This window comes from Budorcas taxicolor, chromosome 9 (genome assembly GCF_023091745.1).
Source record: "Budorcas taxicolor isolate Tak-1 chromosome 9, Takin1.1, whole genome shotgun sequence".
Lineage (NCBI taxonomy): Eukaryota > Metazoa > Chordata > Mammalia > Artiodactyla > Bovidae > Budorcas > Budorcas taxicolor.
In genome coordinates this window covers 41,910,615-41,937,898 of record NC_068918.1, presented here as the reverse complement: position 1 = coordinate 41,937,898, position 27,284 = coordinate 41,910,615, and the positions used below count along the sequence as shown (strand labels likewise).

The 27,284-nt window shown below is 35.7% G+C and overlaps 1 protein-coding gene across 3 annotated transcripts; it reads right to left on the bottom strand.

Moving 5' to 3' along the window:
- Positions 1-404: 404 nt before the first annotated feature.
- PNISR (PNN interacting serine and arginine rich protein) lies at positions 405-27,284 on the bottom strand. 3 transcript variants are annotated; one of them, XM_052645665.1, is made up of 13 exons: positions 27,207-27,284; positions 18,140-18,220; positions 15,874-15,992; positions 14,063-14,251; positions 12,484-12,707; positions 10,842-11,013; positions 9,512-9,702; positions 7,024-7,161; positions 5,270-5,369; positions 4,489-4,542; positions 3,247-3,417; positions 901-1,987; positions 405-654 (listed from the first exon to the last, which is right to left on the bottom strand). In XM_052645665.1, exons 3-13 carry the CDS (start codon positions 15,959-15,961, stop codon positions 624-626), a joined length of 2,445 nt encoding a protein of 814 aa, XP_052501625.1. In that variant the 5' UTR covers positions 15,962-15,992; positions 18,140-18,220; positions 27,207-27,284; the 3' UTR covers positions 405-623. The 3 variants fall into 3 exon arrangements, with proteins under 3 accessions (XP_052501625.1, XP_052501627.1, XP_052501626.1); XM_052645667.1 differs by having other exon boundaries at positions 901-1,954; XM_052645666.1 differs by having other exon boundaries at positions 15,874-15,988.

Genomic DNA, 27,284 nt, shown 5'->3' with positions numbered 1-27,284 from the left:
AGGAGTGAACCATACTTTATACACAGAGAATATATTACTTGAAAATCCCCCAAACAGGAAAAATTTAGAAAGCTCTCAAATGCTTCCAAATGAAAAGTAAAGATCTGTTTCTGGCCCTCTTCACATCCTTATAGTTGGAATCTGACAAAAATCCATGGGTACAATTTACAAACTTTGACAAACTATTAAGTTAAAACCATTTTCTTTGGGGGAGATGAGAGGAAGTACCTTTAAAACCTGTTATACAAAATTCCAGCTGCCTTTTTATAAAAGTACGTTCCTTAGACTAAAATCATAAAATTAAGGTGCAAGAGTTTAACAAAAATGAACTAAAGAGCTTTATTGACATCACAGTACATTCAAGAATAATTTTAAGAACATTACAGCTGAAAGAGAATGGCATGTTTATAGTCTTATTATGCACTATTTTTTGAAAAAAATGTAATAGAAAGAAATCCTATTAAGTAACTTGGAGCAGCATTTGAAAAAGGTACACCTATTTACAGATTAGAAAAAAAAATTCTGGTTTCACCTACACAGCCACAATATGCCTCTATAATGAGACAAGCCCTTAAAACTCATGGAATTTTTTAAACATCATGGCATTCTTGCCACATCATTCCTCAGCGTTTACGACGGGGAGGGGTTGTTGATCTGAAAAAAAGAAAGGGAAAAGATAAAATTTAAAAATAAAAATGTATTTTATGCTAAAGAATCTGCAATTTTCAAATAAATATTATTATATAGGATTTCTAAAATTACTTATGATTATGATCATTTATCAAGTACCAAACTGAGTTTATTAAAGAGAGAGAGAGAAAGGACACTTTCAACTTTGAATAAATTCAGTCAAATTTTTTTTTTAAAAAATCAGACAAAATACTTTAAAAAGTATACTACCTTGATCGGGACTTAGACTTGTGTTTGCGGCTTGCCTTCTTACCAGACCTTTGAGATTTCTCCATGGATCGCGATCGACTATGTTTAGGCTTCTTAACCTTCTTTTCTTTGCTACTTCCTGGAGATTCAGAACTGCTCCTTCCACTAGAATCAGAGCCTGAATGTTTTTTACTGTCTTTGGTAGTGCTTTTCTTACTGTCCTGTCTAGAATCATGCCTTATGATTTTAACAGATATAGAACCACTCCTAGAGAACGTTCTTTCACTTTCTCGTTTCCTTTTTAACCTATCATCCTGACTACTGAACTTAAAGTCTTTTTCTTCCCTTTTTTGTTTCTCTTTTCTTTTATCCTGTTCACGTTCCCTTTCTTTGTCTTTCTTTTTCCTATCTTTATCTATACTTCGACTCCTCTCCTTTCTCCTCTCTTGTTCTTTAACCTCACCTTTATGCTTATGACTGCTTCCACTAAGACTTCCACGTTGATCATCAATTTTACGTCTATCCCGACTCCTACTACGACTGGACCGATTGGTTCGCCTATCCCTTGAGCGACTTCTACTTCTACGTCTCTCTCGGGAAGGACTTCGATTTCTTCGTCTTTCTCTTTCAATGCTATTTCTATTAGATCTCCTCCTATCTCTAATCTTTACTCTAGCCCTATTGCTCTCTATTTTAATCCTGCGAGAGTAACTTCTACTCCTACTACGCCTAGCTTTAATTGTTGGAGATCTACTCCTACTATGTCTCTTTTTCCTTTTAGGAGAAGAAGATCGGGAAGAAGTGCGACTACTACCTGAGCTAGAACTGTATGAAGAGCTAGAGACAGAACTACTAGTACTACTACTTCGGCTATTGCTACTAGAACTACCACTACTAGAACTTCCTGATCTACTCCTTCCTTGTTTCTCTTTTTCTTTATGTTCCCTTTTTGGTTCTAAAACTGACGTAGTTTCATTTGAAGTTCTTTTCTTTTCATTAACCACATCACCGTCTGCTTCTCTTGCTTCTAGAAGTGATAAACTATTTTGCTCTTTATGGATAAATTCATTCATCTCTTTTGTAACCCTTTCTGATTGTTGCTTTTCTTCTGAAACAGAAAAAGACAAAAATAGTAAGACAGGCAAACATACAATGAAAAAACTTCCATACTAGCAAATTTCAAGCTGAAAGACTATAAAAATAGAGCAGCACTGTTCAACAGAAATAAAATGCAGTAAGCAATTCAGGATTTTTTAACAGCTACTAAACAATTTTTTAAAAGCTACTAAAAAGAAACCGGTTTGAAATTAATTTTCATATTTTATTAACCCAACATATAAAAAATATCATTTCAACATCCAATGAGTTAAAAAGAAAATCAAAATATTCTGCTCTTTTTTTTTGTATTGTAAAGTCTTTGAAGTCTAGTGTGTTATTTTATACCTACAGCACATTTCAGTTTAAGCTGGCTCCATCTGAAATGCTCAGTAGCTACATGCAGTTAGCGACCTGTCTGGACAATACAACAATGGAGCACCAAAGTGCAGAGGTACCGTAAAGCAGGTAAGAAAACATTCCCCTCTTACACAGTAAAGCAACCTGAAGGTAAATTAGTAGTTTATAGGAAATTTTTGGCTGTTAGCTCAATAATTACTTCTGAGATTGTCCAGTAAGATTTTTCAAACAATAAAGTCTACGTAAATATTCTTTCACTATTCCTAGTATCATTATATAAACTAAGAGCTGTACACATGTATAGCATTTTACATAATTAAATTCTACAGTGAAGTTGTTCAGTTGTGTGTGACTCTTTGCGATTCCATGGACTGTAGCTTACCAGGCTCCTCCGTCCATGAAAATTTCCAGACAAGAATACTGGAGTGGGTTGCCATTTCCTTCTCCAGGGGATCATCCTGACCTGGGGATTGAACCTGGGTCTCCCACATTGCAGGCAGATCCTTTACCCTCTGAGCCACCAGGGAAGCTCAACTGAATTCTAAAAAGTCCTCTACTGTCCGTTAGCTACAAATTACTCTTCAATAGTTTATAATGTATTCCTCTCAAAAGTCTTTTCATTTTAGGAACTTCAATGAGAAATAAAAAGACACCAAATAGCTTAACTTACAGTCAGTAGAATTAATGTCTCCCCAAACAAAAAAAGTTTAACTCTCATAAACTACACACTTTGAATAATATAATTAATTTTTACTTTTAAGTTTGATAAAAATTGCAAATGAGTCAAAAACCTTAGTTTCAATTACGTCACATAGCTTTGATTCTATCCTGTTATTTTTAGGTTGGTTAAAAAATAATAAAAAGAAATACAAACTGAACTGTACAAACACTGAATGAGTCTAAAAGATATACCTTCCATCTGTTTATCATGTAACAGCTGCTGTTCTTTTTCTTTTCTCCAAAAAGCTTCCTGTTTTTGCCGGATTCGATGCCGTAATTCCTCATCATCAGTGTCAGATGATTCAGAACCTCGGTTGCTCCTCTCATCTTCACTGTCTCCTGATCCATAACCACCCAGTCCACCTGTGTGCATAAAGCCCAGTCTATCACATGTAAACATTATTCTGTGCACTAAAAACTTTTTAAGGTCCGAGAAGAAAGCTCATTTCTTTTTTCATTGCCTTTTCTTGGAAGAATATGCTTATTCGGGGTGGGGAGGAGTATAAATTACAATGCTTAAGGAGTATACAGAATCCTCAAGAAAACTGATACTTAATATCTTATTCTTTCAAGAATATTTCATATATTGCTCACCATAGGGAATCTTGAAAATGACTATCTTATTGTCCCTGCTAACCAACAAAACCATTTAATAGGGCAGTAACAAAGCCTTACTAAAGCATAATTAATTCAAACTACCTTACACAAATTTACCATGATCCTGAAAATATTTCTAAAATTAACTCTTTCACTGTTCAAAGTTCAAAAATCCAAGGGATGCTAAATATTTTTTTCCTAACAAAATTAGAATACTGTAATTCTCAATGGTACAGAAATGGCAAGGCGCTATATAACTGCTCCCCACCCTGAAGTGATCTAGATAGTAGTCATAACAAAATCATATGGGCATTTGGTTTTACCCATTTCTGCTGACCCTCACAAATATTAATTTGAAATGCAGATGTGGAAAAGGCAAGCTCAAGCTTTTATACACTTGATACTGTATCATGCAAATGGCAAATTATGAACATCACTACTATCACGCTCTAAGATAAACCCTTTCCTCTATGGTAAACTTGACTTGCTACAATACAATCTAAATAAAGGTCCTTAAAAGCATTTATGGATAGGTTCTCCCCTAAAGCATGTATTCAATAATTATGAAAGTGAGCTTAAATGCTATCATGGCTAAATTATATACTATTACAACTTGTACTAATAAACTATTAATTAGTCACCACATTTGTAATAATCTCACTGTGAATGCTTTAGCTAAAAAAAAACAAAAGCAAACCTTTTAGAGACTGATATAACCCTAAGACCTAAATTTTATACACTGAGTAGGCCCAGTAGTTTCTAAACAGAACATGTAGAGAGACAAGGTAAGTGTGATTTTCCCTTTAAGGCCCTCTCACAAATAAGGAGAATACTTACCGAGTCCAGTGAGGGAAGCCAGTGCACTGGACTGTGCCAGCTGTTTTGCAGGAGCTTTGTATCACATCAACAACAGGAACAACATGTTAACACAAATAGCCACGATTTCATAGTCATGAGAGTCTACGGTATTGTTAAATCTACTACTATTTGCTGCTTTTTGGGGAGAGAAGAAACATTAAAAACATAACATTCATTTTAAACCAGTAGTATGTCTGGCCTTGAAATTATAACTCTGATGTGAGCTGAAACTGGTTGATAATGAGGGAAAATGTTGACCAATACACTGGTATTTTTATTTTTGAGGTATGGACCATAACTAAAATTTTCTTTCAATATACTTTTTAAGTGTTACTAAAATTATGGGAGGGTGGGACATATTACTTGCTTCTGTAAGAATTGCAAGTGGTAACTGTGAAAATTCTGAAGGTTCATAATTCAATAGTCAAACTAAATGCATTAGAAATCATACACCTAATACCATGGTATCTATATAGTAAAAAAAAAAAAAAAATCAGGTGAAATTGAACATCAAGAATTTTCCACAGTACGTGTTATAGGACAACAGCAAAATTGCTAATTTGTGCTTAGGCTGGATAAAACAAAAATATATGTATAGTTTTAATATGGTGTCTACAAATCTAATATTTCCCAAAGAGTTAGAACATGCAAGAGGATCCATAATCTGCTAGTAATTCAACAAGGACAACAAAAAAGTCCAAAGTAGCCACCAAAACCAAAGAGCCCCAGATAAAGAAAACCAAGAACACCCACAATATACCTTTCGTTGCTTTCCGGTGTGCATCTTTGGCTATGTAATAAATTTCCTCATCTGTGACATCTAGTAGAATTTCAGTCAGAAGCATTTTTGTCAGCAACATCTAAGGAAGGATATTTTATACATTTGTTTTTTATTCCTAATTATTACAGTTACTAACACAGTTTGACATTTTCAACAAAATTAAAAGGCAAAGCCATTTTATAAAACATTTTTAAAGATCAGATTAGCTATTCCAAGAAACAGAGTATCTTGAAAATTATTGTAAATTATCAGAACTTTAAAAACATTTTAAATCATATGGATTAAAATATATATAAAATTTATCTATAAAGCAGAAACGCTGAATTCTAATTCTGGAGACAAAACATATTTTTTTAAGTCCCTATTAATAAGTTTCCAGAAGTGTTTTAAGTTGAGAGGAATATCCTTTCACTTAATAATATTATTAGTAAGCACCACAATACTAGTTTCTTATGTCACTTCGGAATTTACATTAACCCTCAGCTCAAAATAAAATCTAAGGGGAAAAAACAAGGAAAATAAGGAAATGGCAATTACTGCATTTTGTGAAATGAAATTCTTTTTTTCTTTATTACTATCGTATAGCATACAATAGACTTGAAATAAGAGCTGCATTCTAGCACTCGTTTGGCTACCAACAGCTGTTTCAAATGTGCACCTCTCTGGGATCCAGATTACTCATCTACTAAAATAAGAGTACACCGAATCAGCATCATCTAAGGACATTCCAAAGATCACTGACTAACCAACATGAGAAACGCAGCATATTATATACCCAATCTCAGAAATCTACAGTACACATTATAGACATTGAAGTCTGCGAAGTCTTTCAATGAAACATCTTTAATTGTGTTAAACCTGCTGCTGCTGCTAAGTCGCCTGTGTGACCCCATAGATAGCAGCCCACCAGGCTCCCCCATCCCTGGGATTCTCCAGGCAAGAACACTGGAGTGGGTTGCCATTTCCTTCTCCAATGCATGAAAGTGAAAAGTGAAAGTGAAGTCGTTCAGTCGTATCCGACTCTTCGCGACCCCATGAACTGCAGCCTACCAGGCTCTTCCGTCCATGGGATTTTCCAGGCAAGAGTACTGGAGTGGGGTGCCATCACCTTCTCCATGTTAAACCTAGAGCTTCCTAAATTTATTTTTCTATACATTCTTTTAATCTTCTACAGTATACAAAAAACATACTTTAGAAAATAATGTTGTGCTTAGTCACTCAGTCATGTCTGACTCTTTGTGACCCCATCCATGGACTGTAGTCCACCAGGCTCCTCTATCCATGGGGATTGTCCAGGAAAGAATACTGGAGTAGGCTGCCATGCCCTCCCCTCCAAGAGATCGTCTCAACCCACGGATTGAACCTAGGTCTCCTGCATTGCAGGCAGATTCGTTACCATCTGAGCCACCAGGGAAATGGTCTCTTGGGTCTCATGTAGTATTAATAAAACACTATTTAATCATGCTGTTGATATTAGAAAATGTGCTTAATAACTGCTTTATAAGCTGAGATTTCATATACTATGAGTTACTTGGATTTTTGCAGACACTAGTGCCCAGCAAATATACATCTTATTACTGTTTTACAAGTTCCCAAGTTTAAGATAGCCAACCAAAAATTTTTTTTTAATTATTAATAAGATAAATCCTACAATATAATGCTGAATGTCATTATATCCCCCCCAAAATTTTTTAAGCCAGTACATGGTAAAGGTAGGAAATTTAACATTCTACCATTTGATACTCTTTCTCTTCTTCAGTCATCTCTGGTTCACTTTGCTCTTCTTGAGGAACTGGAGATGGACTTCTGGTGACTTTTCCACTGCTTGCAGCCTCAACGTTTTCAGTATCTTCATCTTCCTCATCACTATCCTAAAAAAAAGTAACAGCACTTTTTGGGCCACCCAAATTCATGCTTCTGTCATAAAATAATTATCTTAAATATTCTATTTTAAAACCCCAAATTAAAGTCTATGAAACAGCTACAGAAAAATGAAATTTCTCTCTAAATAACACTTTTGTGCTACAGATCTCATTTGGTAATTTAAAGAGAGGAAATACAGGATTACAAGATGGCTTGTGAGAATCAATTTCAATTTTTTCCCTTAGTTAAGTTTTCCTAAGATAAATAACTAGAAGCACATCATGCCCAGAGATTGATTTAATTAATATACATTATATATGATGGTCCTGAGATGAGTGGTATGTAGAATTTTGGATAAATGGGCCACAGTCATATACTCCGTATAACTTTTATAGCTGTAAATTTAAGCTTTTTACCTAAAATCATGTGACTTTAAAAAAAAAACAAAACTAAAGTCAGTTTCCAGATCTAAACTGGTTACTGAAATTTGCTTTTTTTTTTTTAGCTATATAATGGACAGATAAGCAAGAAATGAGGCTTACTTCAGATAGAGGAAATACCAGTAGTTTATCTCTGTATAGTGTTAGGTTTTCAGTATTCAGATGGCACATCTTAAAAGGTAGATTCTTCTTCAGGCAAAGAAATATTCCACAGTCACTCTTAACAATCGTACTAAGTAAAAGCCAAGGTGATCACCTAACCTAAAAAATACTATGGAAAGACTATTCGAACCAGAGGAAGACTACACGTAAAAACAAGTCCAAAGGCATCTGGGAGAAAAGGGAGGACAATCTCCAGTTTTGAGGGGATTTTTGGACACTTAAAAAAAAAATCAAACTGGGAAATCTACTATTTCATGTAGAGATTAAAAAAAATTTTTTTTTTCTTTTTAAAGATAAATTTTAAAAGTGGCAGCCTGTTGTTTCTTATCTGCATAACACCCAGAACAAAATCACATCTTTGGTATCGTTTTGTTAAAAAAAAAAAAAAGTAGCTTATGGCATTCATGGAATTGAAGCAAAACCAGTACCTGATTGAAGTGAAGTGAAAGTCACTCAGTCCGACTCTTTGCGACCCCAAGGACTATAACAGTCCATGGAATTCTCTAGGCCAGAACTCTGGAGTGGGTAGTCTTTCCCTTCTCTAGGAGATCTTCCCAACCCAGGGATCAAACCTAGGTCTCCCACATTGCAGGTGGATTTTTTACCAGCTGAGCCAACAGTTAACTGGCTGTCCTTAAAACTTACTTCTGAAGGAAAAAAATGGCCTTGGGAGGAAGAAGAATTTCCTGAATTGCACACAGGCCACTGCTGTGGCTGTCAAGCTGCTAAAAACAAAAAAATTATCAAGCCATTCATGCCATCTAACTGATAAGAGATTTAAAGAGTTAAAACCTTATGTTACTTTCAGTACCTGTCAAAAACTAAGTTACTATATCCTTGAGTGTAAGTATAGCTGCTTTATAGGCCATCACTGGGGAGTTCACTGTACTACAATAAAGGAGCAGAGATTTATTTGTCAAGGTAAAACCTATTATCTAGCATCTCACTGAGTAGTTTCTCTCTGAAATGAAACATTTTATATATTTGCTGCCCTCTTTTCTCCTTACTACCCTCAGTAACATATATAAAAATAAACTCCAGTATACTTAACTGAAAGTTAATCTCAAGGATACTACTCTAGTACTTTTCAAAGACTAAATTAATACCTATTTATTTTCATAAACTTTAAAAAATTGAAATATATTTGATTTACAATGTTTCAGGCATATAGCAAGTGCTTTAACAGACATTTTTTTTCAGATTCTTTTCCATTATAGGTTATTATAAGATACTGAACACAGTTTCTATGCTACACAATAGGTCTTTGTTTTTTATTTTATATATAGTAGTGTACATCTGTTAATCCCAAATTCCTAATTTATCCCTCCCTCTATCTTTTCCCTTTGGTAAACATAAGTTTGTTTTCTATGTCTGTGAGTCTATTCTGTTTTTTAAGTAAGTTCATTTGTATCTTCTTAGATTCCCCATATGTATTCTTTTAGATTCCACATACAAATGATATATTGTAGTTGTAAATGGTAAACTGGTGCAGCCACTGTGGAAACCATCTACAATAGCCAAGACGCGGAAGCAACCTAAAGGCCCATTGACAGATGAATGGATAAAGATGTGGTATGTGTGTGTATATAATACACACAAAGGAATATTACTCAGCTATAAAAAGGAATGAAATAGTGCCATTTACAGTAACATGGATGGACCTAGAGATTATCATACCAAATTAATTAAGTCAGAAAGTCAGTTAAGTTTTTCACATAGATGTCACAAGGAGTTCAGATCAAGAAAGTCTACTTACAAATTTACTTCTCTGAGGTAAACGAGGGCCATCTCCTCCTTCAGCATCATCTGTGGCCTTCTTTTCTTTTTTGGACAATTGTGAACGTTGTTGCTCCATTCTTTCTTTCTCCAACTTCTTCTGCTTTTCACGTTCCATTTTTTCAAGACCTTCTCGAATCCAAGCTGGAAGAGTCCTGCGTTTTACTGCATCTGTTTCACATGGGACAAAATATTCGTGTCAGTTAAGTAAAAATCATAAATGCATGAGTTCTTTATTCTTAAATTTCTATAATCCTTGCAGGTTAAAAAAAAAATGTTGGTGCCCTTTAAGTGCTTGTAGAAAATATTATCATTCTCTAGCAAGGCAGTGGTAATAAAAACAATTCACTAAACATTATGCTTTTCTTTAAAATCATCACTTATTTTTAAAAAATAAAATAAATAAATAAATAAAATCATCACTTTTAATAGCAAAAGTAAATATGGCTTTAACGCTTATAATGTGCCAGAGCACTGGGAGAGTCCATCATCTCACTTAATCTTATAAAAGCCCTAAAAGAGCACTTCATCTTTTTTAAGTGATGCAACTGATGCTCAAGATTAAGTGTTGTGTTCCAGGTTATAAAGACAATAAGTAGTGATGTGGGCTAATTCAGAGCCAACTGTTGTACTATGCGGTTTCCTAAAATATTGAAAGAATTACAAAACCATGAGCCTTCATATTAAGAATTCATTTGAGTATTATTCCTTAAGTTAAAAAAGTCAGAATCTTTCTATTAATAAAATGTCTACTTTGTGACTTAAAAAAGAAAGACTTAAATGTCCATTAAGTGCTAGATTTGGATTTCCAGATAAAAAGGAACATATATATGTAACTTACTGATGGCAATAAAATAGTTCTATTTTGTTATTTAAAAGTTAATTTTTTTTGCCAAAATACTATGGAAGGTGAATGAAATAAATCAAAGAAATCAATCTGACAACAGTATATCCAACGAACTGAGAGTGGAAAGAGTCCATAAAGAGAGAATGAATAAGTTTTAAAAGGGGGAACTGACCATATATTGGCAAAATGTATCTAACTATCAACATCAAAGAAATATTAACATGCTATGGTTATGATAAATTTAAATTTTATAACAAAAGATTTAAAGAAAATTATTGAAAACAAAGTATTATTAGATAGTATCTTTTTTATAATTTTAAGATTTATGACTATAAAATGGCAGGACTTTAAAGTATCAATTCCTAACATATGAGAGTATTAGAACAATTTAAGAAAACACAGCATCCTTTTTACATCATCAAGAAATCATGCCAATTGTGGTTCCCTAAATTTAAATAGCTACCAATTTGTGGTGGCTCCTGCTTCACAGGAAGTGCAATAGGTGAACGCTGCCGATCCCTGAATGACGATGGTCTTTCTCTTCGATTCTGGGGAGGCGCCGGAGGTCCTGGAGGTCCTGGTTGCCAATAAGGAGGATGAAATCCACCTTGCGGTGGACCAAAAGCAGCCCCATGCTGAAAGAGTATTGCAGTTTATTTTTCTTCACATTAATACAATATACTCTCTGGGACACACGTGTGTTATGAACTGGGACAGTAGAAATCCATGTGTGCAGCAAATCCAAGATTTCCATGGTTCTAATATCCACCGATATTTCTGTAGCCCTAAGAACCTAGGCTTACTTTTCTTAAGAAAGATAAAGATTTTCTGCCTATGTAAATCAAAGAGCCATGTAAAATCCAGTTTTTAATATACTACATTCAAGAAGTATAGAAAAGGATATATATTAATATGAGCTTTTTCATTCTGAATCCATTTATCAACTACTCCTTCCACTACCAAGAAATCAAATAAATGTCAATTTTTCTGTAACTAGAAAATTACAGGAAAAAAAATTTAAATCAATTACAACTTCCTACTTATGAACTTGTTATTTCTATAATCTTGCAAGAAATAACTAATCAAAGATAAAAGCTACTGAATCATTGTATTAATTTTTTTGTTGTTGCAATTTTGCTATTTTCAGAGGCTTTTCCAAGCCAGATGCCAACAGAGCTTTTTATCTTGTTAGCATGGGGATCTATGAGCAAATGTTGTGTGAAGAGAAGCTCCCCATGACTACATTTTTTCAAAACAAACAAAAGCTGTCATATCTGTATATCAAATATTCTTATAAAAAGGTATCTAAGTAAGTATGAATAAGGGGAGTACTGTCGAAGGTTAATATTGTTCACATTTATGACCATTATCCATACAATTAGTGAAACAACATATGGGTTTTTTCCCAAAATTTTAAATGATAGCTTAGTTTAAAGGTAACAAATGGCAATCAATTATTTCAAAATAACACCTAGCACTATAATTTAGGGTAGACTCTGGCAAAGTGATTAGAGAAAATAAAGCCCCACATGACACTATTCCCCATAGAGTTCTATGTCCCTAGGAATGAATCAGATGCTACAAAGGAAGTATGTACAATTCCATTAACATGTCATGTTAGAATGGGAAAAAAAAATGACAACACTAGAAAAAGTCTTACTCTACACAGCAGAAGGAATTGCATTTAGGAAGATGATCTATGTTCTTCATGTATTTTATTCATGTCTTAACCATAATCTATTTTTGATAAATAATGTATTCAACTACTGTGCATTTTCTAAACTTTATTTAATATTTAAAGGTACCATCTTGAAATTATAAATTAGAAAACAAAACATCATAGCTATTGCACTTACACATTTCTCATTTTATCCGATTTTTTCCCTAACAGTCTTTTATACCATTTTCCTAAGCAAATCAAAAACCAGAAAACAAAAACCTAATGATTTTAATACTCAAAAACTAGTAACTTTTTTGGACACATACGTGCTTATTTGTACAAGACTGAGAAGTGAAACACATATCTTAGATACTCTTGATGAGACACTTCCAAAGAATGGATTACGTGCACATCTACAATATTAAAGCAACAAAATATCTTTCACCTGATAGTCAAACTGGTTCACTGGCCCCACTGCAAAATTATCGGGTGGTCCACCAAAGTTGTGATTGTTCTGGTTAAATATATGCCTGTTGTCAGGGGCAAATTCCCCACTGTCCTGACTGTTGCTGTCTTCGGAAGGAGGAACAATGTCCATTGGGCCTGGTGTTGGTGGCATCCATGGCTGATCTGGAGGGGGGTGTGGGGGCTGCTGATGCATTCCCCATTCTATTTAGGATTCAGGCATAAAAACATTCAACAGGGGGTTATAACAAAATCAACACAAATTTTTAAGATCTCAAGAAAGCTAGACTTTTCAGTAAAGAAACAGATTAAAAAATCTATGACTTCTTGGTCAAATTCCTTTTGTATATCTTAAAAATAAGCAATGAATCTAATAAATAATTCAAATGCGCTAACTACTACTCTAATTTATATTCTAAACAAATGGAAACCAAATACCCAAAATTACTTTTAATGAACATAACAAAATTCAAAGCAAATTTTTGTTCAATTTTTCTATTTGTGTTCAGTAACAATACCATAAAAATAATACCTCCAGATTTTTATATAATTTCTTTCTTCCATGAACACATTTATCCTCACAACATCCCTGTGAGGTAGGAAGAAATCAGGTACTATTTTCGCCAATTTCAGGAGGGGAAACTGAGGCACACAGAGGTTTAAATCATTTGCCTGGGACACAAAGCCAGCACAGTAAAGTTGGGGAATGAGAATGCCAAGATGAATCATCGATGAACTTAGGAACCAAAACATTTTCAAATGTGGGAAAATTTGGCACAGACTCAAGAAAACTAGAAATGAACTCTCTCTCAATATTAAAGATTAGAATATTCATTATTATTTTAAAAGTGATATCAGAGGATTACTTCTTGAGTTTTCCATTCTCACACTGAGAAACAATAAGTATTAATAAGAAAATGGAGCTATGACTTCACTGTTAACATACTCAAATGTAAGCTTCGTCTGTAAATAATTTGAAGTGATTGTTAAAAATAACACAAGTCAGAAAACTGAACTAGCATCAAGGAGCCTAAATCACACTATAAAGTAAAAAAAGCAAACAAACAAACAAAAATATACAGATAAAAACTTATGGAAGATCTTTACTATCTGAAAAAAGGGAAGAGAAAAATAAGCAGATGGTAGGGGCAGAGTATATTTGACAGACTAATCTGTCAGAAAATGACACAATTTTTCTTTAATTAGAGACTAGACATGTTTTGCTCTGCCAGTGCTGCTGCTGAAAGGCCAGAGGTTGCAACAGAGAGACATAGAATGCTCTCTTCCCTAGATGCCAAGTGAGGTTTCCAGTGTTCCCAGCCCCTGTCAGCCTAGGAATGAAGAACCAAGAAAAGAATCAAACTGAGTGCCACAATGCTAGGAGAATGAGTATAGAATAATTTTAACCATAAAATTTCAAGGTCAAATCTAACTGAAACTACCTAGTCTTCAAGAAGTATTCAAGAAGTCATAAAACTAAGCAGATTAAACAATTTACTTTTAATCCTCATTTTATTTTAAAATTGAGTCCTAAAATTTGGAAAACATAAACAACAAACCTGGTTGCCACATTCTGTTAAAGTTTGAATCCCCTTGGAAATTCCCATGATTATTTGGACCAGACTCCATTGTAGACATATCCTGTCCATTTGGCATCATTCCTGGTGGTTGTTCTACCAAGCTTTGCTGTCCTGAAGCTTCTCTTTGGGCAATCCAAGCTTGAGCCAATGCAGCCCAGTCAATCTGGCCTAACAAAATTTAACACAGCAGAATTTGACATTCAGAATGTAGGAGCTAAAAGAACGTGCCTCTATGTAAAAGAAGCATTTGAGTTCATCTTTATTAGAGATTTTAAATATTATAGAATGTTATAGTGGAAAAAATGCTTAAAAATAATGCATATGCAGGTTACAAAATGACTTAAGACACTCAGAAAAAGACTTTACAAAATAACCAATTTCTAGTATTACTCGTAAGAAAATATATTCCCTGTACCTTAGTTCACTGAATTTTTAAAAACTCTTTTTAAAAATCACTATAAGAACAAATGATTAAACTCACTCTTTCTCAGACAGGTCCCATTCAGGTCTACACTGGATCCTACACACCTCAGGTGAGTATAGCTAGCTATTTCTATTCCTTCTCAGTCACCTTTGTTGAGCATCTTTAACTCCTTTCTCTAGTCAAAATATATCTCAACAACTTCTTACTCATTTTTATTCAAAATTCATTGTTTCCTCTATCCCCATCAAAAATCTATAGCTTTTACTCATGTGATTAAAGTGACTGGAACTGTACATACATGTGGTACTACCCATGTCCATTTCCTGGTTTTCCTGTTATAAACATGTAAAATGTAACCACTCAAGGAAACAAGATAAAGATTACATGAGATTCCCTGTAATCCCTTTGCAACTTCCTATAAACGTATAATTATTTCATAATAAAAGGTTTAAAAATCATAAAAAAAAAACTATAGCTAACGTTTTAAGATCTAACAGTATTAATAAAGTACACAATGTAGACTAAGACACAGGTTTTTACATCTCAGTTTAGCTAAGATTAAATAAATATATTCTCATACATTTTGACAAAGGTGCAGTTAAACTTGGTAATGTATATCTAAAACTTTAAATGTACAACTGTGATCTATCAAACCTATTTCTTAGCTTTTTTTCCTAAGAAAATAACTGGATAAGTAATAATAGTATGTATACAAAATTAGGGGAATGTCTTCAAAAAGTCAAGTCACAATCAATCATCTAAAAGTAGATTTATTACAGTACAGTCCTATAACAGAATGCTATGTAGCTATTAAAAAAAAAGAAATAGGAAAGCATTAACTCAGTAAACACAGGGCAGTAGAAGAGGTCATACCAGTTAAGCAAAATTGGCTATGAATTAACCACTGTTAGAACTCAGTAATAAATGGGGGATCCCTATACCCTTTTCTGCATCTATGTAAGTTTGAGATACTTCATATTAAAGAGAGGTTTTAAAACTATATAGTATACCATCAGTTGATTATGACCTACATAGAATCTTAAGACTCAGAATTAACAGCAGAAATATGATTAACTTAAGCAACACATTTAAGAAAGACTTTCTTCAGAAAACAAGAACTAAATCAGTTTTAGAAATATGAAATCTATACAAAACTTTCTACCCTTTGAGAAAATATTCCAAAGGGAAATCCATTCCTTGATATGTATGCTAGGTAAGATGATTCAAGAGAAAAAATTAAAATCCAACCATAAAATGACCCAATAAACCAATTTCAATTCTACCTCCCTTAATCCTTGTGCCTATCTTCCACCCATTTCTATATAACTCCCTACTCTAGTCCCCAAAATTCAATTTGTTTCCTTACTTGGATCCTGCTGGTGCTGGAATGACTGCATCCATTGTTGTTGGTTCAAAGGCCACTGCTGCCAAGGTTGTCCTCCTTGATCCCACATCCTGACTTTTAAAATATATCTGTCTTTCTGTCTTCAAAAAATAGTTTAACAAAGAGAGAATAAGCGTTATTTAATGTTAAAAAAGCTCACACATCAGAAATTATTATATGATTTTACATTTATGTCATCAGAGCTCTAAAATTCTGCTCAAAAGGTTGCCAGAAGCAACTGGAATTTTTTGGTTGGCAAGCAAGAATAGAAAATTTCATGTTAATGCTGGTGTCAAGAGTTTGGAGGAAAGCATAGCTCTAATCAATTTAGCTCAAAGGGTGAAAAATCTAATTTTTCTAATTTTTTCTAATTCTAATTTAATTTAAAATCTCATATAAACCTGTGGAATGTAATTATTTTGAAGATTATAAGAAAAAAAGGGTTTATCTATTTAGCCTCCCATAATCCAAGACTTACTGAAGAGGGTTATCAAATAGTTCTAGTTAATGAAAGAAAACCATGAGCGCAGAAGGTAGAATAGATTTAGAAAGCAGTCATACTGTCAAACCTAATAAAAACAGCTGATTCACACAGTCTTAGAAGAAAAGTTGATGGGAAATCAAAAATTCAATGAGATACAATATTATGTCCCCATAATTACTATTTTCACCAAAAATGTTTACCTGAATCCAACTGAGCGAAAGTGAAAGTCACTCAGTCGTGTCTGACTCTGTGACCCCATGGTCTATGCAGTCCATGGAATACTCCAGGCCAGAATACTGGAGTGTGTAGCCTTTCCCTTCTCCAGGGGATCTTTCCAACCCAGGAATCAAACCTAGGTCTCCCACATTGCAGGCGGATTCTTTACCAGATGAGCTACAAGGGAAGCCTAAAATATTGGTGTGGGTAGCCTTTCCCTTCTCCAGAGGATCTTCCCAGCCCTGGAATGTGGAAGACCTGGGTTCGATTCCTGGGTTGGGAAGATCCCCTGAAGAAGGAAAAGGCTACCCACTCCAATATTCTGGCCTAGAGATTCCATGGACTGTATAGTCCATGGGGTTGCAAAGAGTTGGACACGACTGAGCGACTTTCACTTTCCAGTGTGAAGGAATTACAAGGGGACAAGAGTATTGGCTAAACAGTATCAAAAGAAACAATCAGACAAATCTACAAGGTGAGACAGCCCACAAGACAAGGTTTTTTTTTGCCACATCGTGCAGCTTGTGGGATCTCAGTTCCCTGACCAGGGACTGAACCAATGAAACCTAGAATCCTAACCACTAGGTCACCTGGAACCCCCCAAGACCAGGTTTCTTAATATATAATTAAGATGGAAAAGTAGGGGGGAAAGACATATGTTAGTAACTATTAAATCTAGGTGATGGGTATGGGGACAAAACTGTAAACTAGCTTGAAAACTTTCACAGTAAAAAGTTTTAAATGCCTACAAGTCATTTTTATACTTTTTCCGACTCAGATATACAACCCTGTTCAAGAATCAATGACATGCACAGTAGGCAGATGTTTCTTCATTTTTGTACCCCAGGCCTTAACATATAGCAGGCATTAAATAAATATTTACTAAATGCATCCTTTCAGACCCTTTCCTCTATTCTAAGAACAAAGCTATTTCTTTTGAAAGTGAAAAGTGAAAGTGAAGTCGCTTAGTCGTGTCCGACTCTTAGCAACCTCATGGACTGCAGCCTACCAGGCTCCTCTGTCCATGGGATTTTCCAGGCAAGAGTACTGGAGTGGGGTGCCATTGCCTTCTCCAACTTAAATACAACAATGGGCTATTACAATCCAGGCTTGTAGCATTTGCAACTAGTCTTTGCTGCATTCTCACAATGTTAAATACTTCTATCCGCGGCAGATCCTGACCTCTCAGTTGAACACTGTGAATTAGGGAAGATGCACTCCTTTGTTATACCTTATTTACTCATAGGTCAAGTGCACTTACTTGTCTTCTAATTGTATTATATGTTCTATTATAATGGTATTATTAGAATAAGGCAAAACAGGCACTAAATAGTACCACACTTAAGGCCAATAACTGGACTGGGTATCAATTCCAAGCTTCTTTTTCTGATCTTTTTTCCAATTTCCTCTTTTCCAACTATACCTTTAAAGTTCTTTAAAAGCTAATGACTCATTAGCACTCTTGAAAACTTTAAATAACTTTAGCTAAAATGAAACAAATAAGTAGAGGAACAGCCAGAAGAAACACCAAATGCTATTTTGACTAACCTCAGAGGTTCACCTTCTGTTCAAAATTTAGGATGATTCAGACCTACAGCTTGGAAGCATAGCAGCAAGATTACTTATGCCCTGGAAAAAAAAAAAAGTGAACGTTAGCACTTAAATAATAAAGAGCTATGAGAATTAATAAAAATAAATTCTAGAGATGCAACACAAAAGTGTGATCATCTCCAAATTAATCTGAAACTTTTTCTTCCATTAATTTTATAAGAAAACATTTACCATTGTAAATTTAAGGAAACCAGTACATCAAAAATGAGAAAGCAAAGCTTTTAAAACATTTTTCTTTCAAAAATTTCTTTTTTATTTACTTGAACAGCTCACTAACAATATAAAACACGTCCAGCAATTTAGGAACTGTCATTCGTTGTTGTTCAGTCACTAAGTCGTGTCTGACTCTTTTCCACCCCATGGGCTGCAGCAGGCCAGGCTTCCCTGTCCTTCACTATTTTCCACACTTTGCTCAAACTCACATTCACTGAGTCAGTGATGCCATCCAATTATCTCATTCTCTGTCGCCCCCTTCTCCTCCTTGCCCTTAATCTTTCCCAGCATCAGAGTCTTTTCCAACCAGTCGGCTCTTTCCATCAGGTGGCCAAAGGATTGGAGCTTCAGCCTCAGTCCTTCCAATGACTATTCAGGGTTGATTTCCTTTAGGATTGACTGGTTTGATCTCCTTGCTGTCCAAGTTAAGAGTCTTCTCCAGCGCCACAACTTGAAAGCATCAATTCTTTAGCATTCAGCCTTCTTTATGGCCCAACTCTCACATCCATACATGACTACTGGAAAAACCATAGCTTTGACTATATGGCCCTTTGTCCGCAAAGTGCTTTTTAACACACTGTCTAGGTTTGCCATAGCTTTCCTTCCAAGGAGCAAGCGTCTTTCAATTGCTTGGCTACAGTCATTGTCTGCAGTGATTCTGGAGCCCAAGAAAACAAAATCTGTCACTGTTTCAAATTTTTTCCCACCTATTTTCCATGAAGTGATGGGACTGGAGGCCATGATCTTAGTTTTCTGAATGTTGAGTTTTAAGCCAGCTTTTTCTCTCTCCTCTTTTCACTTTCATCAAGAGGCTTTTTAGTTCCTCTTCACTTTCTGCCATAAGGATGGTATCATCTGCATATCTGAGGTTGTTGATATTTCTTCTGGCAATCCTGATTCCAGCTTGTGCTTCACCCAGCCCAGCATTTTGCATGATGCATTTTGTACACAAGTTAAATAAGCAGGATGACTAGATACAGCCTTGATGTACTCCTTTCCCAATTTGGAACGAGTCTGTTGTTCCTTGTCCAGTTCTAACTGTTGCTTCTTGACCTGCATCCAGGTTTCTCAGGAGACAGGTCAGGTGGTCTGGTATTCCTATCTCTTGAAGAATTTTCCAGTTTGTTGTGATCCACACAGTTGAAGGCTTTAGAGTAGTCAATGAAGCAGAAGTAGATATTTTTCTGGAATTCTCTTGCTTTTTCTACAATCCAATGGATGTTGGCAATTTGATCTGTTTCCTCTGCCTTTTCTAAATCCAGCTTGTACATCTGGAAGTTCTGTTCACATACTGCTGAACCCTAGCTTGAAGGATTATGAGCAGTACCTTGCTAGCATGTGAAATGAGTGCAACTGTGTGGCAGTTTGAACATTTTGGCATTGTCATTCTTTGGGATTGGAATGAAAGCTGCAATTGTCATATATGCCAAGAAAAAAAGGAACATTTTAAAAGATCTCGTCTTATCTGATATGAAATTAATGATACAAATAAGGTAATAAATTCAGTCTTCCATGGAATTCTAAGTTTAAAAATTACATCAGCAAGGTGAGAACAATTTGTCCTTCAAATAGTTTCATCTTCTTCCCATTATATTAATACCTTTTTAAAGCTGATAGACCTTCCAAAGGTACTGGACACCTTGCTGTCCTAAAGCCTATGACCCTGCAGTCACTAAACAACAAATGAATAAATAAGCCTATAGGTTCTTCTTTCCCTCTGTTTACTTTTATTGTTTACCTTGTTAATAAGAAAATTGTTGACTTACATACATGAGAACCAAAAGGCTGGTGTTTAAGCACAGTTTGCTATGTTTTACAAAGCTCTAACAGCACATCAGAGTTAATGCATAGATTTTTCTGTGGTAGGTTGTAAACTCATACAACGCAGGGACTATAATAAGCTCTATATAGTGTCTGCTGGGGTTGCAAATAGATGTGCACATAATAAAATCACTTTAACATATCAGTGATGTATGTTGACAATCATCATTGCCAAGACACACATTTACTTTTCTGGAAACCACTCTAAAACCAGTTTCTTTTACTTACTCACGTTTAATGGTTGTCAAGGCCAATTTTTTCAATTCCGCTTCTTAAGTTTTCTGATTATCACTTGTCATCTAGACTTCAGAACACAAGCTGATGATGCCTATCTATACCACTCACTAGCTATGTGAATATGGGGAAATTAACTATTCTCTAATCCTTGGTTTTCTCAACTCTAAAATGGTAGACATAATAAATGTCTATCCCACAGGGTTATTATGAAGATTGAGTGGGAAATATATAAAAACTGGGCACAAAAAGCTTCAATAAGTAGCAGTTAATATCACCACCTTGACTTTCTCACAATGTTTTTGATAGCACTCAAGTTTACAACTGGGGACAGGGAGGGGTGATCAACCCAATCCATTTCAACTCAATTCCATTTTCTTACCTTAAAGCAATCTAAAAGTTATCCAGATTTCATTTTATCTTTGGGGGAAAAAAAAAACAACAAAACTTTTTGCTCCCATTTCTCACGATATCATAAGCTGAAGCTTTTATTAAAACAAAACAAAGCAAAATTTTTCAAGTTTTTCTATATAGAGATTTTATGTGCATATTTTCAAAAGTGATTTGTATTACTTACACCATTTCTCTGTTTGTTAAAACCAACCATTTCTATTTTTACTATACTTTCCAAAGCTTTGTTCCCTCCAAAGTTTTTATAAAGGCTATTATTCAAATACAGTGTTTGATACACTTAGGCTGAGAAAAATATGGAAACAATGTGAAATTGTGACAAAAGCAGAATAAAAACATCTACTTCTGCTTCACTGACTACGCTAAAGCCTTTGATTGTATGGATCACAACAAACTGTGAAAAAATTCTTAAAGAGATGGGAATACCAGACTACCTTACCTGCCTCCTGAGAATTCTGTATGCAGGTCAAGAAACAACAGTTAGAATCAGACAAGGAACAACAGACTGGTTCCAAATTGGGAAAGGAGTATGTCACGGCTGTATCTTGTCAGCCTGTTTATTTAACTTATGTGCAGAGTACATCATGCGAAATGCCAGGCTGGATGAAGCACAAGCTGGAATCAAAGTTGTGGGGAGAAATGTCAATAACCTCAGATATGTAGATGACAACACCCTATGGTAGAAAGTGAAGAGGAACTAAAAAGCCTCTTGATGAAAGTGAAATAGTAGACAGAAAAAGCTGGCTTAAAACTCAACATTCAAAAAACAAAGATCATGGCCTCTGGTCCCATCACTTCACGGAAAATACATGGGGAGAAAATGGAAACAGTGACAGACTTTGTTTTCTTTTGTTCCAAAATCACTGGAGATGGTGACTGTAGCCATGAAATTGAAAGACACTTGTTCCCTGGAAGGAAAGCTATGACAAACCTAGACAGCATATTAAAAGCAGAGAGATTACTTTGCCAGCAAAGGTCTGTATAGCCAAAGCTATGGTTTTCTCAGTAGTCACGTATGGACGTTAAGAGTTGGACTATAACGAAAGCTGAGTGCTGAAGAATTGATGCTTCTGAACTGTGGGGTTGGGGAAGACTCTTGAGAGTCCCTTGGACTGCAAGGAGATCCAACCAGTCCATCCTAAAGGAAATCAATCCTGAATATTCATTGGAATGACTGATGCTGAAGCTCCAATACTTTGGCCACCTGATGCGAAGAGCTGACTCATTAGAAAAGATCTTGATGCTGGGAAAGACTGAAGGCAGGAGAAGGGGATGACAGAAGATGAGATGGTTGTAAAGCATCACCAACTCAATGGACATGAGTTTGAGCAAGCTCCAGGAGATGGTGAAAGACAGGAAAGCCTAGCATGCTGCAGTCCATGGGGTCACAAAGGGTCGGACATGACTGAGTGACTGAACAATGACAACAATAAAATGCTTCAGTTAAACCTGCACTTGAGAAACTTTACTTGGCTACAGAAAATGAATGTTGAACAAGCATGTTGGCAGAACACCAAAGTTTCAGTCTTTTTGGAAGGCAAGTTAACAGTAGAGTATTTTATCACAATTTTAAATGCTCATCCCTCTGAGCCAGCAATCCCACTTCAGGGACTTAGAACCATGGATGAGCATACTCACCATCTAATTCAAAAACCTGTAGCATGTCTGTAACAGTGAACATCTGCTTTTAGTGACACTCAAAAGGCAATAGGTGAGTTAAGAGTGAACCATACAGTGGACTGCTATTTTTAGCCCTTAAAATGAATAAGGTAGATTTTTATATGCTGACATATACTGATGTACAAATTGTATTATGAATTGTATACGGGAAAAAGTTATGATGCAGGATCAATAATGATGCCACTCAAAGTTTTTTATTTTTTAAGAATGCAATTTAGTATAGAAAATTACTAAATTACCAAAAAGTTCTTAAAACTGGTAAGCTCTGGAGAGGGAAAACAGAGATCAGTTAATTTTAATTTTTTATTTTCTTTCTGTATTCTTTGAACTATTTAATTATGACAGTGCATTTTAAAAAACAAATCTACTAAAGATTTTTAAAGATACAAAGAACCAAGAAGCTGATCATCAAAATTTTTATGTGTTTTATCTTGACTCAAGAATATTGAGGGCATAGGAAATATAATTATTTTGAATTCTCCAAAGTGCTTTGCCCATATTTAGTGGTAAAATATTTTACTCAGTCACTGAAATTTATTATCAAGTAAATATATTAATATTCACTGATGAGGATGACATTCCAGTACTGCATCTCTGACTTTGTAACATCAAAAATCAATTTCAATCTATTCATTCTTTGCTTAGTTTTAAAGAACCATAAGCTCAATTTCTCAAATTTAGAGAAATGTGATCATTGATGAGCTGGGCTGCAAGACTTTCCCTTCACAGGATTAAATTAACTGCTATTTCCTTGGAAACAACTGGGATTTGGGAAGACCAGAAAGATCAACAACCATGGTTTACATCAGATCATGCACATTATTACACACAGCTACAAAAATCTAGTTAATAAATATGCCCAGTGTTATGGATTGAATTGTGTTCTGCTAAAAGATATGTTACTCCTTGGAAGGAAAGTTATGACCAACCTAGACAGCATATTAAAAAGCAGAGACATTACTTTGCCAACAAAGGTCCGTCTAGTCAAGGCTATGGTTTTTCCAGTGGTCATGTATGGATGTGAGAGTTGGACTAAAAGAAAGCTGAGTGCTGAAGAATTGATGCTTTGGAACTGTGGTGTTGGAGAAGACTCTTGAGAGTCCCTTGGACTGCAAGGAGATCCAACCAGTCAATCCTAAAGGAGAACAGTCCTGGGTGTTCATTGGAAGGACTGATGCTGAAGCTGAAACTCCAATACTTTGGCCACCTCATGCAAAGAGTTGACTCATTGGAAAAGACTCTGATGCTGGGAGGGATTGGGGGCAGGAGGAGAAGGGGATGACAGAGGATGAGATGGCTGGATGGCATCACCGACTCGATGGACATGAGTTTGGGTAAACTCTGAGAGTTGGTGATGGACAGGGAGGCCTGGTGTGCTGCGATTCATGGGGTCACAAAGAATCGGACATGACTGAGTGACTGAACTGAACTGAGAATATATGTTGAAGTTCTACCCCGACTTCCATTAACTGTGAACATGGCCTTATTTGGAAATAGGGTCTTGGCAAATATATTAAAATGAGGTCATACTGGATTAAAGTGGGTCCTAAGCCAGTATGACTGGCATCTTAAGAAAAAGAGAGACAGACATTGGGAAAATGCCATGTGACCACAGCAGCAGAGACTGGAGTAAATTGTCTACAGCCCAGGAAAGCCAAAGACTGCTGGGAACCAACAGAAACTTCGAAGAGGCAAGAAAACACCCTCCCCTAGAGCAGAGAGAAAGAGAAGAAGGAAAAGGAGGAGAATGGTGGGGAGGACTCTTGAGCACACAACGCATGACCCTGTCAAAACCTTTAATTTCAGTCAAACACTTGTAGGCTGGAGAACTGTGAAAGAACAAATTTCTGTTGCTTTAAAGTCAGTCTGAGGCAATTTGGTACAGTATCTCTATGAAACTAATACAACCGGAAATGACCATAAATTATCATATTTATTTCTTAGATGACTCTATATTAGAACAATCATTGCTATGAGGTTCTTAAAATTACTCATTTAAATGACAATCATTAATATTTGCAAAAGTCATCTTATAGACTGTATGACAGATGAATGAGAATGAAAATGTAGTGTTTGTTTTAAAGCCCTTAATGCACCAATTGGAAAATCAAAGAAATATAGAAATATACCCATTCTTTGGTGCGTATAATGAAGTTTCTCACATCAAACACAAACCACAAAATGCAACAACCTTCTTACCCCTTGCCATTTCAGTCTTACACTCATGGTAACTGACCTCAAAGTCAAAAAGAATATATTTGGATCAAGTCAGATTACTTAAAAATGGAACTAACAAAGTTAACCTTGTAATCATTTGAAATGTCCTAACTTTTTTTGCTACTTGGTGTGAAATGCATTTTAGTATATACTGAAATACGTCCATAGCTTACAACTCGAGAGGTAATCAAAAAATACTGGAGAACTGAATCCTTTGATTATAGACAACAAAAACAAGTGATATTTGAAAAATAAATTTGGAAGAAAAAAACTGTAGAAAATCTAAAGGAAACAACCCCCAGTAGCAACAAAAACACTTACCTTTGTTCTAATACCATTCTCCAAGTAATGAAAGTAATCAGGGGTTGGTAAAGCAATAGCTGATTCTTAGAACTGGGGCAAGAAATATACAAAATGAGCCTGGAGCATCTTGCAGTGCCAGGAAGTAAGATGATGCTCAAAAAGGGGAATGGGTAACATGGGAGGATGTCAAATGTGCAGAGTAGACAACTCAAAGAGCTACCTGTGTCCAAAGGTGGAATAATTTGGGCAATAAAATAAAGTAGTACTGGATTACAACACAAATATGACATAAATATTTATGAATCCTGACATAAATAAGTGATTAAAATAAACTGGAGAGAAGAGACAAATCTTCTATGCAGAGGCATTCCAAATAACTTATGTAGATACTCCATCATAAGGAGGAAGAACTTAACTCTCTACTCCTTAAGTATGGACTGTGCAAAGGGACTCCCAAAGAGTACAGTATGGAAAGGGGAAAGTGGACAGGGGAGACTATACTCCCGAGCAATTGGACAAACACTACCTCAAGCAGGTGAGCAAGGTCAATATCAACATGGTAAGTCATGTTCATAGTATGTAGCCTAGATGCAACGTGATGAAAAGGGCACTGAACCTCTGTGATCTTCCTCCTCAAAAACCCTAATACCAATCTTATCATGAGAAAAACAACAAATTCCAATAGCAGGTCACCCTACAAAATATCTGGCCAGTACCCCCTAGAAATTGTCAAGATCACTGTGTTACTTTGCTAGGGCTGCCATAACAGAGTACCAAAGACTGGATAACTCAAACAACAGAAATTTATTTCCTCATTGTTCTGGAGGCTGCTAAGCGTTTCTCTTTTTTTTCCAAAAGAGCAGTACACAGAGCGAAGTTATTATTATAACATTACTGAAGTTTCATTATAACATGTAGGGCCCATGCTAATGACCTCATTTTACTTCTTTAAAGATCCTATCTCCAAATATAGTCATATTTTGAGGCACTGAAGTTAGGACATCACTGTATGAATTTTCAGCCTGTAAAAGCCATAGAAAACAAAACAGGCCTAAAAAACTGTCACAACCAAAGAAGACTAAGGACATATAGCCATTAAATTTATATGATATTCTAAATAGGATCTTGGGCTGGAAAAAGGATATTAGGTTTAAACTTAGGCAATGTGAATAAACTAGGGACTTTATGTAGTAATGTACTAATATTGGTCCATTCAATATAACAAACGTACCATACTAAAGTTAATAGGAGAAACTGTGTATGAGGGGTGGGGGAGAGGAAGTAGTTTATACGGTAACTCTGTACCACCTGCTCAATTTTTCTGTAAATCAAAAACTGTTCTAAAAAAATTAAAGCCTATTAACAATACATTTTTAAACAGTCTCAAGAACACCTTAAAATAACAGATTTACCTTACCTACAGCCCACATCACCTTACAAAACAGTTTTTGTTGCCTCTGCCTTGCTGCACTCCAACGAGAAACTCCAAGTTTATTTTGCTGTTCTATAAATTAACCACCAACAATCAGAATCTGTCGAGGACCCGAGAGGTTCAGACGACAATAGTATCCTCTACAGGATAATGAAACTGAAATGCCGGATGCTACCTTTCTTTCCCGAAGTTTAAGACAGTCTCTATGACTTTAAAAATACAAGGATAATACAAACTATAAGGAACCTAACTGTACTTAAAAGAACACAGTTGCCCTTGACTGCGCCTGCGTAGTCTTAGCTACGAGACACAGAAGGTCCAGGGCCGAGCCCCCGCCTCCTCTGCTCCCCTGCACCCCCTCCCCATAAGAGGGTTCCCACTGCGCACGCGCAGTGCTTAACGGCCGGTCAGGAGCCCAACAATCACTCCCTTCTCCTCGGAGAAGGAACTCTCGTAGTTAGGAGAGCTCGTGAGCACTCTCTTTCAATAAGAACATTTCCTTTTCACCGGGAGCATCGCCGTGATTCATCAAGTCAGGCGGACGCCACCGCTTTAAGGGAGAAGAGGTTCCAGCGGTCGCCCCAAGCAGCGTACGCAGGCTACGTGTTTAAGTTATGCTACCTTCGCCACAGAAACCAAGAAAGCTGTAATGGCTTGACAAGTCCCCGCGCCTAATCGTTCAACACCACTTACCCACTCTGTTTCCGGAACACCGCTGTCGCCACCGTTCCTGTAATACCTCTCCAACCCTTTCGATGCTTCTACTTCTCC